This window comes from Branchiostoma lanceolatum, chromosome 17, assembly GCF_035083965.1.
Source record: "Branchiostoma lanceolatum isolate klBraLanc5 chromosome 17, klBraLanc5.hap2, whole genome shotgun sequence".
NCBI lineage: Eukaryota > Metazoa > Chordata > Leptocardii > Amphioxiformes > Branchiostomatidae > Branchiostoma > Branchiostoma lanceolatum.
In genome coordinates this window covers 12,572,712-12,588,789 of record NC_089738.1, presented here as the reverse complement: position 1 = coordinate 12,588,789, position 16,078 = coordinate 12,572,712, and the positions used below count along the sequence as shown (strand labels likewise).

Here is a 16,078-nt window from a genome sequence, read left to right as displayed (position 1 = left end):
TATCAGTTAGATTCGATCATAGCGACGGCGGTATTATTTGACTGATTAGGGCATGCCTACCATTTGCGAGTTTGCTTCTCCACTAGTACTAAGGTTAGTTGCCTTTTTGCAAGCATTGCTCTACGGGACCGGGTTAGCAAGGACAAATCTTTCTTTATCGAACAACCTCTCAATTATAAATATTCATATGCCTTACAAGTTACAACTTCGAATAATACCACAGCACAAAATTTGAACTCTATAGTGCTATATTGTGATATCCAGACCATACAGAGTGCATTGTGTTGAAATATCACTATCATTTTTACATTCGGTGATGGCTCAACACTTTTCGAGTTTTGACTGTCTTAACAGTTACAATGTCTAAACGTGATTTATACTCACAAATGATATAGTTTGTGAGTACAATTGAATCTAGAAATCTAAGGGTCATCTCAAAATAGGACAATAATTGCGCTTTAACCCCTGAAAATATTACTGATGATATTTCCTTAGCTTCTACAATGTAAAACGTCTCGATGATAAAAGCGGCGTATAAACATTCTTATTCGTATAGTCAGCTTTGTTTCGTCCATAGAAAACATTTTCTTTACGAGAAATATCGAAGTGCTGCTGACAGTCGGACTGTCTACGGTACGATCCATTCGAACTAGTATTAGTGGCAGTCGAGACGGATTCCAGACGGCAATGTTCAGCTAGACAGTTAGCTATGATTCCCCCGTACGTGGTGTCTTGTATCTGTGGGTTAACGTTGATGTAGCCACGGTAGGCGTTAGATTCGGTCACGGCGACGGCGATGTTATTACGATTTGACTGATTCGTGCCTACGATTTGCGAGATTGTTTCTTTACTAGTACTAAGGTTTATAGCCTTTTCCCAAGCATTGCTATTCTGGGGCGGGTCAGCAAGGGCAAGGATGCCTTCTGGATTCTCGTAGATCCCTACTGTAATGTCTGACTGATTCGTGCTTGCGACATGCGAGTTTGTTTTTTCACTAGTACTAAGGTTTATAGCCTTTTCCCAAGTATTGCTCTTCTGGGGCGGGTTAGCAAGGGCAAGGATGCCTTCTGGATTCTCGTAGACCCCTACTGTAATGTCTGACTGATTCGTGCTTGCGACATGCGAGTTTGTTTCTTCACTAGTACTAAGGTTTATAGCCTTTTCCCAAGCATTGCTCTTCTGGGGCGCGTTGGCAAGGGCAAGGATGCCTTCTGGGTTCTCGTAGACCCCTACCGTAATGTCTGACTGATTCGTGCTTACGACATGCGGGAATGTTTCTTCACTAAAGTTCCAAGGAGTCATTTTATAAGCCTCGGATTTCGGAACCGGGTTAGCAATGGCAACGATGTCGTCCGGATCCTCGTTTGTCCCTACCGTAATGTCTGATAATTCGTTCGGACCTGGGTTTATATGTGTAAAGGCTGCGGTTAATTCGGAAATTTCCTGAGATCCTTCTGCACCTTCCGTTGATTCTACATTTTGGTTGGGTCCGTCCTGATGTTCAGCATTCTGTCTGTTGATGACCATTTTAGCAACTACGATACCAGCCACCACTTCAAGGAAAATAGAAACAGCTATACTGACATCTACGATAGAGTCTGTAGTGTTGTTTGCCACTTTGTTGTTGGCCACTTGGGTGGGGACATAACTTTCATTACCGATCTCGTTCTTTATTGAGGGATGCGTAGCTGTATACTCATTTGAACCAGCTAACGATACCGTTATACGTTGTGTGGTGTTATTTACCGCCGTTGTGTGTTTTTGTGTTTCAGTCACTTCTATCACTGGGCAGGCTTTTAGGTTTGCCTCGTGTAACGGGACATTATGTAGGTTTTCTGGACTTTTACATTTCGGCAAGCCATTGAAAAGAAAGTCGCCAAAAAGCAGATCCTCTCTTACAGTAGATGTACAATTGCGTGGCCAACACTGGTGAAACGCAAGAGCCATTTCTGACAACCACGACATGCGACAGTCGCAGTGAATGGGATTTCCAGGTATATAGCTGTGCCCTCTTTTCATGTGCGTTCCCAAATTTGTAATTATTATCTTCGCCGAGTACTTGTACTCGGAGAAGATTATGTTTTCGGTTGAAAAATCTGTTGGGTGGGTCTTTATGTATGTCAGGAGCATATCTTAAGAAAGCTTCAATGAATCTTTATGATTTTTGGTAGGTGTGTAGTTGTTGTGCAAAGGAAGGTCAAGTTCAAAAATGGTTATCCTGGCGTTTTCCAACAGTACTGCAGCAGACTTTGCATTTTTTTGGTGTTTGTATGTAGGCAAAAAAGTGACGGAAACGTTGATGGATCTTCATGATTTTTTGCAGGTGTGTAGATGTTGTGGAAACGGAGGTCAAGTTCAAAAATGGTTTCCCTGGCATTTTCCGTCGGTACTGCAGCGGGCTTTATATGTGTGTGAATTTGTATGTCGCCAGCATAACTCGAGGTGCTGTTGACGGCTGTGCATGATATTCAGTTGGTAGGTAGGAGTGTTAAAGAGGAAGGTCAAGTTCGATTATGGGCCTCCTAGCTGATAATTAAGGTACTGCAGCTGAGTTCTAAATTTTGTGGTCGAATTTCTGGAAGTGCCAGGTTCATGATTTTTCACCAATACATAGGGTCTGGAACAGGGAATAGGTGGTGTAAGTTTGGCCCCCCTAGCGGCTTGTTTGGACCTGCAGTTGGCGTTTTTGTTGAAACCTTTGGAGGCTAATAACTACAGAAGGGGTTGACAGATCGTCATGATTTTTGGTATGTAAATAGCTTGGGTAATGTTTTACATAATCAAATACATATTATGAAAACCAGGAACTAATTTGCATAATAAATGAAGAAAGATTATTAATCCGCTTAAAGTTTGTGGTTGAATTTTTTGCAGGTACTAAGGTTATGATTTTTGAGGGGAAATAGATCTTGGGTCAGAGAGTAAGTGATGTAAGTTTGGGCCCCCTTGCGGCTTGCCTTAAACTGCAGTGGGCCTATTTGTTTGTAACTTTTGAGGAGGATAACTCAAGCAGGGGTTGATGGATTAATCTTGTATTTGGTATATATGTTCCTTAAGTGATGATCTGCATAATGATACGCTCATTGTGCAGATCATGACCTACTTTAGGTAATAATTGGCATATATTGGACTGCCGCACCATAGTACGCGGCATGTGTTAGTACACACCTGCCGTCCAGAAACTAGGTCAACACAGCTGGCGTCCTGAATCTAGGTCAACAGCTAGCTTACTAGCTGGGCAATTGAAAAAACAGGGCTAAAATGTATCTGTTATGTTTGGTATGAAGATCTTACGATTGATGTAACATGGTAATTATGCCAAACAGAATTTGCATGATTAATGAAATGTTTTGAAATGCGCTGAGTTCTATGTTTGTGCCCGTTTATATGCATTTTAGTCGTATTCTAGTCTTTGTGAAAGCTTGTATCAAGGTCTGCATATTGTTCAGTTACCAGGGCTAACCCTTTGTAATAGCTTTAGCCTTTGGTAGCCCTGGCTGTACTTATCTACAGCCGAAAAAAAACAAATAAAAACAAATCACATTTGAAAACTGTGTCATCCTTCACTGAGAAAAGAGGCTAGTAATCATCGATTATAATCGAAATATCAATTATTCAAATGACCTCATTTGAATTATTGCTGAGATTATACTAAGATAATAACACTATGTCCGTAAATGACAGGACTTTTTATATTCATGTTGGGCATTTTAAAATAGCTGAATCTGATAATTGACATAGCCAAGCCAAGTTAAAAAATAAGATGCTGATTATGCAAAACAGGGTCTAATATTTGATAGAGTTATACTACTTCACTACGTTTCGAAAATCCATCCAGTTTTATTGCGTATCTTATTACCTGGATGTCTAACTGTCATTGACATTCCATGAGAGGACTTTCAGACCTGTGGCATATCAAGCCACTGAGAAAGAGGGGAACATTGATAGATATTATCTAAGCAACTAAAGACTAGAATTTAATTGTTGTTTAGAAAAATGGCTATGTAATTCCATATTGGTAAATGGCGGTAGTTTGGTACTTGCATCTGTCGATACAATTCATATTATTTGGCGAAGATATGAGGTCGTGGAACTCTAGTTAGAGAAGGATTGACCAGGTTTTCCAAAGAGAAGGTATCCAGCCGATTATAGGCCACGTTTACCGTATAGAGAACATTTGCGCCTTTTGTGACCAAGTCAAGTTCGACAGAGGTTAACCGGTTGTGAGATAAATCAAGCTGGGTAAGGCTCTTCAATTGCTTCAAAGATTCCCACGCAAATGTTGTGATGAGGTTATGGCTGAGATTTAACACGGAGACAAACGGAAGGGCAGATAAATCATCGATGGTTTGAATGCGGTTGTACTGAAGAAACACATTGTACAAAAAATGCGTTCGCCTAGCTGGTAGACTGGTTATGTTGGAATGTGGGCAATCGATATCAATGAAAAAACCTTTTCTAACATAACACATGGCTGGAAACGAATCACGCAATACTGTACTTGATACTAGCTGCATAATAATGACGAACATAAAGCATTGCATGATCATTCTGAAGCTGTGGACCTATCTAGTGCGATAAACAATTGAATTGTTTTACGGACTAGTGCTCTGGGATGTCGATGGGATCTGAACTGCTCGAGCTCGCTGTCAGAAGGAATGGCCGGTCGCTTGGATAGGTCTTACACGACGTCGAAATTGGTCTGCAGTTGATGACAACTTTGACATCAAGGTGAATGTCAGTACCTGCAGCAACACAATTCAAAGTACAATTTTGTAGAGAATTCTGAATTTCTTAACGCAAATTAAAAGGCTTGTTCCAGACGTGCTTTGGAGTTTACGTTATTGTTTGCAGGAAACGCTTGCTTCGGATATTATTTCAATTTAACAAACTAAACTGTCGATGACTGATTATCAATCATATTACCTTTCCTCAGCTCAGGAGTACTCGCGCAATTCATATAGATCTATACAAAATACATGTATCAGCCAATCAAAATGGTTCATTTCATTTACTAAGTTTATGTTTACCACTTTTTGTAAAATGGGGCCAATGAGCAAATAAAGTGACTCCTTTCATTCCAGGCATATGGCCAACATGACTTGTAGTATGATAAAAAGAAAAGGAAGCAGGCTTACCGAAGAACCAGGCGACGTCACTGTCCCTATTCTTTTACACCTGGCGACAGTTGATTGATCTTTTGCTCCTAATGCAAGTTCGTAAATAAAATCAATATGTTTCGATTGAACTGAAAAGCAGCTGAGGACCAGGACAGAAAGCAGTAAAGAAGGACATTATGTCGTGAAGGAATTACAATGCAAACATTGAAACTAAAGACGTCGACTGAGAACCCAGAGACGTATAATTATATTTTCAAATAACTTTGCATAAATGGCATTGATATGATTTTCTGACGATTGAATGCTCCTAGGAGGACCTAAGTCTAAGCAGGAATAGCTGCAAGAGATGCATAAAAAGAATAAGACGTAAGCAAAAAAATATCATACCTGTCTGGACAAAATGGTTGTCTCAAGTAAGAAATGTCTCGTTGTGTACACTGTCGTCACGTGATTTGAGCTGCAGACTTATCAATTGTCAGTGAGCATTTGATTGGGCAGACCTTGGAGTGACGTAACCATGTATCAATTCATCGGGTATTTCATCGAACCCACGCAACCATCTCTTCATATCCACTGCCACCTGATATGTCTGTCCTGGTGCAATTACAGTTTCTCAAAGATTGTGATTCAGATTTAGCTTCAGACTGTCCATCTTTTTTTTACAAACTTTGTCTTTCATTGCATTTGACAAAAATACACGTAATCCTTCTAAGCTAAGTCAAATATCTAACTTGGGTCGATTTGAGTTTGTGTTATTACTTTTCTCCGTGCAATGTCTCGTGTAGTAATATTCTAACCCTGTTCGTTGGCAGAAAAAAACGTGAGAGTGACGTGCAGAAGTAGACTACTTTAGAGAGTTGATTAGATGGAGCGTATAATGAAGTTACGTGACGTGATCTTATCAAGTCTTTGAACAGAGAAGCCTCGGCACAGTAACTAAGTTTCCAGCAAACCCTACCTAGTGGCTTATTTTAGATAGATACATCTGTTCTCGTCTTCAGTTTCATCTTTTTACTGTTTCCTCCTACTATCATATTGTATCTGTTCAGAAAAATAATCTGCTTTAAAAGTTCATCCTGGCTCATTTAACATTTTTCCACTTTTCACTCTCTGATATTTACAATTTCTAAACAGTGTCACATACTCAGAAATGATATGGTTCCCACATGTAAGTGTAATTGTATCCATCATTTTAAGGGTCATCTCAAAATAGGGCTGAATTCGCGCTTTACCCTTGGCCTTGCAAACATTTGTGCTGCACATGTTCCGAAAAACGCACAAAGAAAAGGAATGTTTAGTCGTCATCAAGTTTGACTGCCTCAGATTTCCTGAGCTCCTACAACGTAAAACGTCTCGAGAATACACCTGGTGTATAAAGGGAAACGTTAGTCCGAAAGTCAGCAGTGTTTCTTCCATAGAAAACGTTTTCTATACGCGAAATATCGGAGTGCTGATGATTTTCGGACAACCTACGGTACAATCCATTCGTACTGGTGTAAGTGCCATTCGAGACGGATTCCCGATCAAGACGGCAATTTTCAGCCAGACAGTTAGCTATCATTTCCCCGTACATGGTGTTTTGTGTTTTCCGGTTGATGTAGCCACGGGAGCAGTTAGATTCGATCATGGCGACGGCGATATTATTTGACTGATTAGTGCCTACGATTTGTGAGATTGCTTCCTCACTAGTAGTAGTACTAAGGTTAGTAGCCTTTTCCCAGGCATTGCTCTTCTGGAGGGGGTTAGCAAGGGCAATGATATCGTCCGGATCCTCGTACGTCCCTACCGTAATGTCTGATAATTCGTTCGGACCTGTGGTCTGCGGAGAAGGGCCTTGTCCGGGGGACATCTGAGTGAAATGGTCATTGTCCCTTTCGTACACTGGGTTTATAAATTCGTTATTTAGTTCGGGACTTGCGCGAAATCCTTCTGCAGTTTCCGATGATTCTGCATTTTGGTTGGGTCCGTCCTGATGTTCATCATTCCGTTTGTTGATGAACATTCTGGCGACTCCTACAACAACCACTAACAATAAACTGACAACACATACACTGGAGATTACGATAGCGTCTGTTGTGTTGATAGTCATTTTGCCTGGCATTTTACCGATCTCGTTCTTAGTAGAGAATGGCGTGACATTATACTCACTTGGGCCAGCTAATGAGACAGTTTTCTGTTGTGTGGTGATATTTACCAGCGTTAGGCCTTGTCGAATGCCTTTGGAGTGGTTTCTTTTGGTCGGAAGAAGTGCTACAGTAATACCGAGGTGATCTATGGTCTTCTCTAAGATGGCAATATGTTTTTCAGTCGCTTTTTCTTCTATCGTTGGGCAGGCTTTTAGGTTTGCCTCGTGTAATGGGACGTTATGTAGGTTTTCAGGACTTCTGCATTTCGGCAAGCCATTGACAAGAAAGTCGTCAAAAAACAAACCCTTATTGACACTAGATGTACAATTGCGTGGCCAACACCGGTTAAACGCAAGAGCCATTTCTGTCAACCACGACATGCGACAGTCGCAATGAATGGGGTTTCCATAGATATACCTGTATCCTTTTCTAGTAGAAGTGTACATCTTTTTTGTACGAGTTCGAGAATGATTGTCCAGGTTTGCCAAAGAGAAGGTATCTAGTCGATTGTAGGCCACGTTTACCGTATATGGAATTGAGCCTTTTATGACCAAATCAAGCCCGACAGAAGTTAACCGATTATGAGATAAATCCAGTTTGTTAAGGTTCTTCATATGCGTCAAAGATTCCCACGGAAATGTTGTGATGAGGTTGTGGCTGAGATTCAGCGTGCTGATGAACGAAACGCCTGATAAGTCGTGGATAGTTTGGATACGATTGTGCTGGAGGTACACACTGTGCAAGAGGTATGGCGGACTAGCTGGTAGACTGGTTATGTTGGAATGTGGGCAATTAATCTCAGTTTTCATTAAAGTTTTAACATAACATCTGGTCGGAAATGAATCACCCAATACTGTGCGTGATATCAGTTGCATAAGCGTGAAGAACATAAGGCATTTCATGGCCATTCTAAAGCTGTGCACCTATTTAGTAAGATCGCTCATCATCGCTGAATAAACTAGTGTGCTCTGTGACGTTGATGAGCCCTGAAATGCTCACTGACAGAGGAATGGTCGCGTCGACAGGTTTTACACAATAATCAATTGATAATTGGTCTGCAGTTGATGTGAAAGTCATAACCTGTAGAAACACAATTTTAAGAACAAATCATTCTTTGAACTTCTACAAAATGAAAAGGCTCGTTTCGGACAGGCATTGGAGTTGGCGTTCTTGTGTGCAGAAGAAACCTTGCTTGGGATGTTATCTTAATTTGAAACCCATTATTTCATGTTCGTAGTCATCACATGACATTTTCCTCAGCTGCCCAGCACCTTAGTTCCTTCCGTGCCTTTGAGACACATCGGACGGTCTTTTTCCACCAAAGGAAACAACAACCCTCTATTGATTGTTCCCGACAGCCGCGCTCACCGTTTTTGTACCCATTGTTACTATACAAATGTTTCCTAAGCAATCACTAGTTTCTTCCATGGAATTGTTACTTTGTCATTTGATTCATTAGGCTGTATAAAAAGTGGGAGCATTCGTCTTCCACTGTCTCGGATAAAGAAGTCAAACCCAAATAAGATAGAATTTAGTGTTAGTATTTGAACTAGAATAGTCACATGCTATATTGTTACCAATTTGCAATAAACTTATTATTATAAAACGTACAGCTAGGGCTACCCAACTGACCGAATGCTGTTATAAAGGGCTAGCTCTGATAACTGAACAAGGTACAATACAAGTGCTTGCAAGGCACAAAGAAAGGCGTTTACAAAGCACAAGGCTTCGTTACTGTACATGGTTTTTACGTACATGTAGGTTATACAATCTATACAAAGCATTGGGTCATCTTTTATGCGGAGACGGTCTATCAGTCATAAAAACCAACGTTATAAAGCTTTCTAAAAGCTATGTGGCAATATTACAGACACAGATACAGTTTATTTGGCAAACAGCCGTGATTCCTAAGCTTTATCTCGCAATGGTATTGTCACTATACACACTATATTCTCCAAAAAGAGGTTCGGCTCCGGCTGGTTTTTGACGTGATTTTAGGCGTTTTTGTCGTGTTTTCTATTTTGTCCCGTTTTCTTTAAGTTTTGCTTGGCGACTTAAAGAAAACGGGACAAACAAAATAAAAAGCCCGACAAAAACGCCTAAAAACACTTTAAAAAACAGCCGGAGCCGAACCTCTGCTTGGAGAGTACTGAAAATGATACCTAGTCTATACCAGACTAACCGCGTCGGAAATAGACAGAACATTTGCCGGGGGACTTTGGCCATGGAGGATAACATTCCCATCCGCAGTTAGGGTTGCCTATTGGACCCTCTCTCGCGACTCCCTTCATACAATTGACTCTATTTGGCCAATTTCTACTATTTTCCCAGCGACCCGCGGAGACTGGTAGAGGCTAAATGATACCTGCTATCAGTGATAAATGACACACCATTAACCGCTGAATCAAAAGCGTTGAGAATGGCCTATGCTTCCTTCATGGCGTGTGGGTTAACAACAGGCAGTCTGCAGCAACCGCAACCTTTTTTAGTCTCCTATCTTTGCACGTGGCTCATCACGCGATATCTCGTCTAGTAATCCACCCACGTTGTTCACGAGAAGAACAACGCCCCCGTACGTATGTAGAATAGTCTAGAGAAGACTTTTTTTTAAATTGTTAACATTTTCTAAATTTATTTATCTATTTTGAACCAACCCAACAACCAAAGGTCAGTCAAAACAAATGAAATAAACCAATAATACATGACAAGTGTCAACAAAAAGCATAACTTGAAACATATATAACATTTGCCTCAGTGCATGCTTCTCCAGACTCCCCGACTAATCTTTGATTGCATAGGGCTAAAGTTGGAGGTACGTGACGTCATCTCATCAGCAAGACGTCTGTGATTTCTGGCAAGATTCTAGCTTTTTGCTCGTATCTTCTATGTGTACGTATTTTAGATATTTCATTATTTTGCGTTGATATATAAGTAATTGCATATCTAGTTTAAAGGGGGGGGACTCAGGCATGCAGCGATTTCTAAATAAAGTCCGTCTAGTGCGTGATTTTAGGTAGATACATGAGCTCATACCTTCAGTTTCAGCAAGCAAGAATTACAAGAAAATATAGCAGTGTCATCGCCGTATACTCATTAGTGCTCTGTCGTTATTGATATTGCTCGTTCTGAAAAAGCAAAAGTCAACTAAAAGAGACGAAAATTGAACAGCGCAATTCTTCTCGTAGGAAATGAAACAATTAGTCAATCGGCTTAAATGTTCATCCCTTTTCTATAACGCCAAGGGAACTAACGCTGATGAAGAGTTTCTAACCTCTTTTACAACCTTTTGATTTATTTGATCAGTTAATCTTTTCTTTTTCAACTAGTACTGAACTGGTGCTTTCCTTTGCCTTGCATAAGCACCACCTTGCAGTCTGACTCAGAACTGCAAGCAAGGGAGTACCATTGATTGGTCCTCTTTTAAATCAACGACGCAACATACATTCTGACACGTTCAAGGTTAGCAGGTTCGGAGGTATGTTTGGAATCTGACAAAAATGTAATCCTGATAGAGCTACCAGTTGCTACTGCCTTTCTCTGTTTGTGCCTTTGTCAGTTATGCCTGGAGTAACTCATGCTGCAGCATTGAGATACGGCAATTTCAGCGTCCAAGGTTACTCTCCAAGCAGAGGTTAGAAGAGGGAGGAGGAGGTCGTCACGTTCTGATTAGCAGCAGGTTTCTGAAAACCGACTTCTGTCAGAAAACGGGTGCCAATCAGAAGATGGTAACGATCCCTTCTTTTAAGACCATTTCATCTCTTCTTGGAGAGAGGTCCAAGACCAGGTTGAGTATGTAAAAATTCCCAGGTCGTGTCAAAAGTCCCCGGGCCATGTATGACTTCCTGTCACTGGTGACACACAGGTCGTGGTGCATCTGTTCCTGAACTAATCATAACATCATCTGCGGGGAAACATCACAGATCTAGAGCGACGACAGTGAGAACACTGGCGCTGTAATTGTGGACGTTACATGTAAATATTTCTAAAGGGTTGCAATGCTAGCTGTTGCCATGTTTGGATCTGGTTGGTCCATACGTAATCTACAAGCAGATGAATCGGTAGGGGTTATTTTGATGGTGTCTTCAAAGTTATGGACCTGTCTGCATTTCTACATCTCTCTCTCTCTCCCTCTCTCTCTCTGTTAGATATAACGTCAGAGCTTCACGAATAGCCTCAAAACCCCCGATGGAAGTAAAGTAAAGCCTGGTGTCGGAAAGTACAGGTGATTTGCGTCACCCGAACTTCGTGCAGCAAAACGGCAAACCAAGTCTCTCCTGGCTTTCAATCAACCGCTAGGTAGTTTTGATGTCTATTTCGGCAACTGTAAGTGGAACAAAACTAACAAGAACACAACAAGTGCGTCTATTGAAGGGCTTAACTGAGGCATGAAAAGAGGCTCACCAAGAAACTCGTTCCAAATGTTTTCTTCTTTCAATAGATATCTAGTTCTTGAAGTTACTGTACTCCCTATAGTACGACTCCATTCATTCACATTTCAACTAAGTACTTTAAGGGTTAGGCCAGGGATGATTGATGGGAAGGAAGTAAAATCTCTTTGTTGCCATATAAGCGTAAACTTTCTGCCTCACAAAAAGTGTTCTCCACAAATCACATTCAGAGATCTCCCTAAGCACCGGTATAGTGGTGCTGCACCACATTCAGTTGTCAAATTTAGGTATTTTTGCTTGAACATCTGCCTTGTTTTTGTCTAAGTTAAAAGAGAGCTACAGTCCCACCTTGCTCTCAATTCATGGGGGAACTGTAATTGCACTCACAAAAGCGCCTAACGGCAAATACAGTGCTAACCGGAGTTAACTCAAGATTATGTAACCGTTATGCATTTTGCAGACGCCCCCGGCAAAGTCAAGTGTGGCCTGGAATAATTTCCTCACCAGATTCGTGCGCATGTAACGCTACATGTAGCACTGAATACATAATTCTAAATGTAACGGTGGCTACACTGAATAGATGTTGAAAACGACTCCATGTTTCTGTAAGTGCTTTCATCTGTCCCAAGACCACTTTACACAGTAACACTTCAACCCAGCCTCCTTCAAGTTGTCCACGCTCGAGCTCGGTCTTACTTTGTTCTGGTCTCTCAAGGCGTCGACTTGGAGTAGCATGCTTTTAAGACGTCTTGCTCTGGGAGCACTTTTCCTTCCAGACATCACTTCTTGCTGACAAGAGTGCAGAAGTGAAAATGGACGTCGGCTCCTTGGTGATAAATTCAGGCCCCCTCCCCATTCTGACGCCAGATTTACATGGTGCTTTAACACATCCTAACCTTTCAACATGGGCTTTTATTAATCTCCAAGCAGATGTTGGAAGACAACATCGTGCTGTTTTCTAGTTACAAAGAAAGGTCATTTGTAAAAAACGTGAGCTACAAAACAATTAGGATTTTGCATTCCAACAACTGCTTGTCTTGGAGATTAGACTCGTGACATACGTATTTTGAAAGTTTGGTTCATGCAATTTCAAAATATGTATGCTGATGTGCCAATACTTCCGTTAAATAGGTGGAAAGAGTTGCATTTTATTTTCATTGCTTGTTACCTCCACGAAGGAGGTATTGTTTTGGTGGCTGTGTGGGTGCGTGCACGTGTGTGTGTGTGTGTGTGGACAGCGGTTTGACATTGCTGCCATGATTGAATTGTCATATCTATTATGCAATTGAGCATTGGTATCATGAAAATGCTTGTTGTTTGTGGGCTTCAAGTGGCTTTCTCTGCTTTACATCTGCCTCATCACTGACAAAGACCATGAATGAATCAGCAACCTACAATCATAAACTTAAAAGAAAACATCTCTAACAGTGGATGCAACGTCTAAAAACCTTACAAAACAGAGATGTTCAATACATGTTAACAACATTTAATGTGTTTGTGTATACAGTAGAAATTCAGCATTGTCAGTTTCACAACAACTCCTTTCAAAAGTTTAACTGTCAATGTGTCAATGGTCAATCATAAAAAACAAGTGCATTGACAGTTTGAGGGTTAAACCATTTCTTTCTCCATTTCAATAAGAAACAATAATACAATAAAAGTCAGATTACATTTCATAGCACAAGTATGGCATACATACAAAATAGCTCCTGGGTATTTGACATTTTTCGAACTCCTGAATTTCAGTCTGACAAGTTTTCAAAGACATCAATAGTTCTGTTACTATGTACTGTACAAACAAGTAACAATATTAAATAGCCAGACACACATCTTATTGTATATTAAGTGTCATCCACAATTACGCACTGTACACCAAAACTAATCCCAAAATAACAATAACAATGTTTTCAAGACTTGATAATAGTATCTACATGGGGGCTATATATTATATAGTATGTTGTACAGTGCTAAGATATGTGACAATTAACAGTCATAAAAATATCTAATATGACAAAACTAACAATATTACAGTCGCACAAGCACATGTGGCTTCCCAGTACAAAACATCCCTATTTCCCCCAAACAGTCTAATGTTACAGATGAGAAAAACACATTACTATTGATGTACCTCTACAATACAGTACAAGCTTTTATTTCCATTGATACTGCCCAGAATTGTTTATTCTAGTCTCTACCATACTCCTTGTGTTGCTTGCAAAATGCCAGATATTGGGGACCATTTTGACCTCTTCTTCCTGTCAGTCTGCAGTTATACCAACTCTCCCTTCACTTCCTGCCGCTCTGCTGAGATATGAGATAAACTTTCTCAATCAAGTCTGGGACCTTTGACCTAACTTCCTGTCAGTGTCCCTGATGCGCCTACCACGTGGAAATAAATGTGGATACATACACACAGACGAACACACAGACACACCAAAAACAGTACCTCACATTTAATGACAGAGGTAATTATCCAGCCAATTTCTAGCATTTTTTCAGACAACCCCAAAAGTCTGGTAGAGACCATGTTTATCCTTACTTATCTGAGGTGTGCATGGCAGCATGGGTATAAGAAACTTTAGACAATGCAAAACATTATCGAAGATGGCACCACAATGTAACCACAATGGCTACAATATCACAGTCTTGACCACACCGCACAATGATGTATGGATATAACAAATGACTTCTCTATAGTTGAACTTGATCCCTTTTGGTTTACACCACCAAGTTTTTGTCCACTTCCACTTGAACTTGTGGCCTGACCAGTTGTTCGCAATGTTCCATCTCTCAAACATTGAATGTCGTGCTTCAGGCAAGATGTCAGGTTCTCTCATTTTCTTCCACACAGTTTTTTTCTGAGAACTTTCCATCATTCCCAACTCCTGTGTCAGGAATGCTTAGTAGACATGACTAAGAAACACCTCGCTTTAGATGAGTGGCAGTCCAATCTGAATGGGAAATGTCTATTCGATAGTTGAAAGTTCTAGTCATACAATTGGAATAACAACTGATCAAATCACACATTAGAAGCATGTAGAGACAATTTTCACAAGTGAAGATGGTGGCAGATTCTGTAACATTTTTGCAATATCTTTCACAGTGACCTCTAACTGCAAACTTGTCACTGCTAATATATGCTCTGCCTTTCACTGTGTTGGAAATGTTGTTTCAACCATGAACTCAAAGACACAGTGAATTCATGATTTTCAATGTGCTGTGAAATTTAAGCGTCACAAATAAACTTTCAGTATAAAGGATAACCGTAGTTGTGATGTTGTGGCAACATTATATACCATTTAAACTTGGCTATGAAACCTTTTTGGTAGACAGATTTCAGGAAAATGTTACCAATTTGGTAAATTTTCACAGTCTACCGACATGAACGTATGTCCACTACCAAAATCTACTGCAATAATTACCAATGGTATGTCTCTTTTTTTTTTCCTTGAAAGCATATAAAAACCACATGCATCATACCCAAATCCTGTGAGAGAATTCACAAAATGGCTCAAACATTTGTATGATTCGATCAGTTTTTCATGGCAACTACGACGTTACTTAAAGGCAATCAATACAGACAGTCCCTTCAGAAGCGTCTGTGTCTCCCCTGTGCCAGGGTTGGTGGAAGTCTCGGCGGCGTGCTTCTATATTCCGTAGTGGACGTTTTTCGTCCTGGCGGCGTTGTAGGACAGCCCGCTGCACAGGAAGGTGAGGAGACTCCCGCCGATGGTGATGTAGTACGACCATGACATTTTACACGTGCCTGGATAAAAAACAACAACAAAAGAACTGACATGAATACAGGGTACCAAAAGACAGTCAAGATGCTAAATCTTAAAAAAGTGAAGTTTTCTTGAGGTAACAAAACAACAATGAAGATCTGATATTAATACAGGATATCAAAAGACAGTCGAAATACTTACTAGCAATATGAAAAAGTCAAGTTTTGGAAAATAACCAATACTTTTCTACGAATTGAGACTCAAAAAGGCTGGCTGTTTCTTAGCATAGCGCGTTGTCACAGCATTGTTTTAACGTTAAACATTTCACATTTAAGTATGTACGCCTTATTACATGTAGTTAACCTTCTCCCTGCTGCCTAACCCCATAACCAATATTACGAATTTGGTGCCAAATGGCTACCATAGCAGGCTGAAGTTTACAAGAAGTCATACAACAGTTTAGAGACCACAGGTCTATTACCTAAGTTAAAGGTAATTCATGGTGTAATATTATGAGATATGTTACATATGATGTGATATAACCAGTTGTGTGATCAATTGTAATGATTATTTATGGTGTTTATGTTTTATCATATTTGTATTTAATTAATGGGGATTTATCTACACAAACAAAAAACAAACACACAAACAAGCAAACAAACAGACCTACATCCATCAATTTGGAGTGTGATTATCCTACAGTGACATTCCCGAAGGAA

General features: G+C 40.3%; 1 protein-coding gene across 1 annotated transcript in view; it reads right to left on the bottom strand.

Moving 5' to 3' along the window:
• Window positions 1–13,099: 13,099 nt before the first annotated feature.
• The window catches only part of LOC136422396 (LHFPL tetraspan subfamily member 6 protein-like), a 62,944-nt gene continuing 59,965 nt past the window's right edge, over window positions 13,100–16,078 (bottom strand). The window contains exon 3 of the mRNA XM_066410141.1: window positions 13,100–15,400. Coding sequence (XP_066266238.1) covers window positions 15,282–15,400 — 119 coding nt within the window. The 3' untranslated portion in view covers window positions 13,100–15,281. The remainder of the gene's footprint in view (window positions 15,401–16,078) is intronic.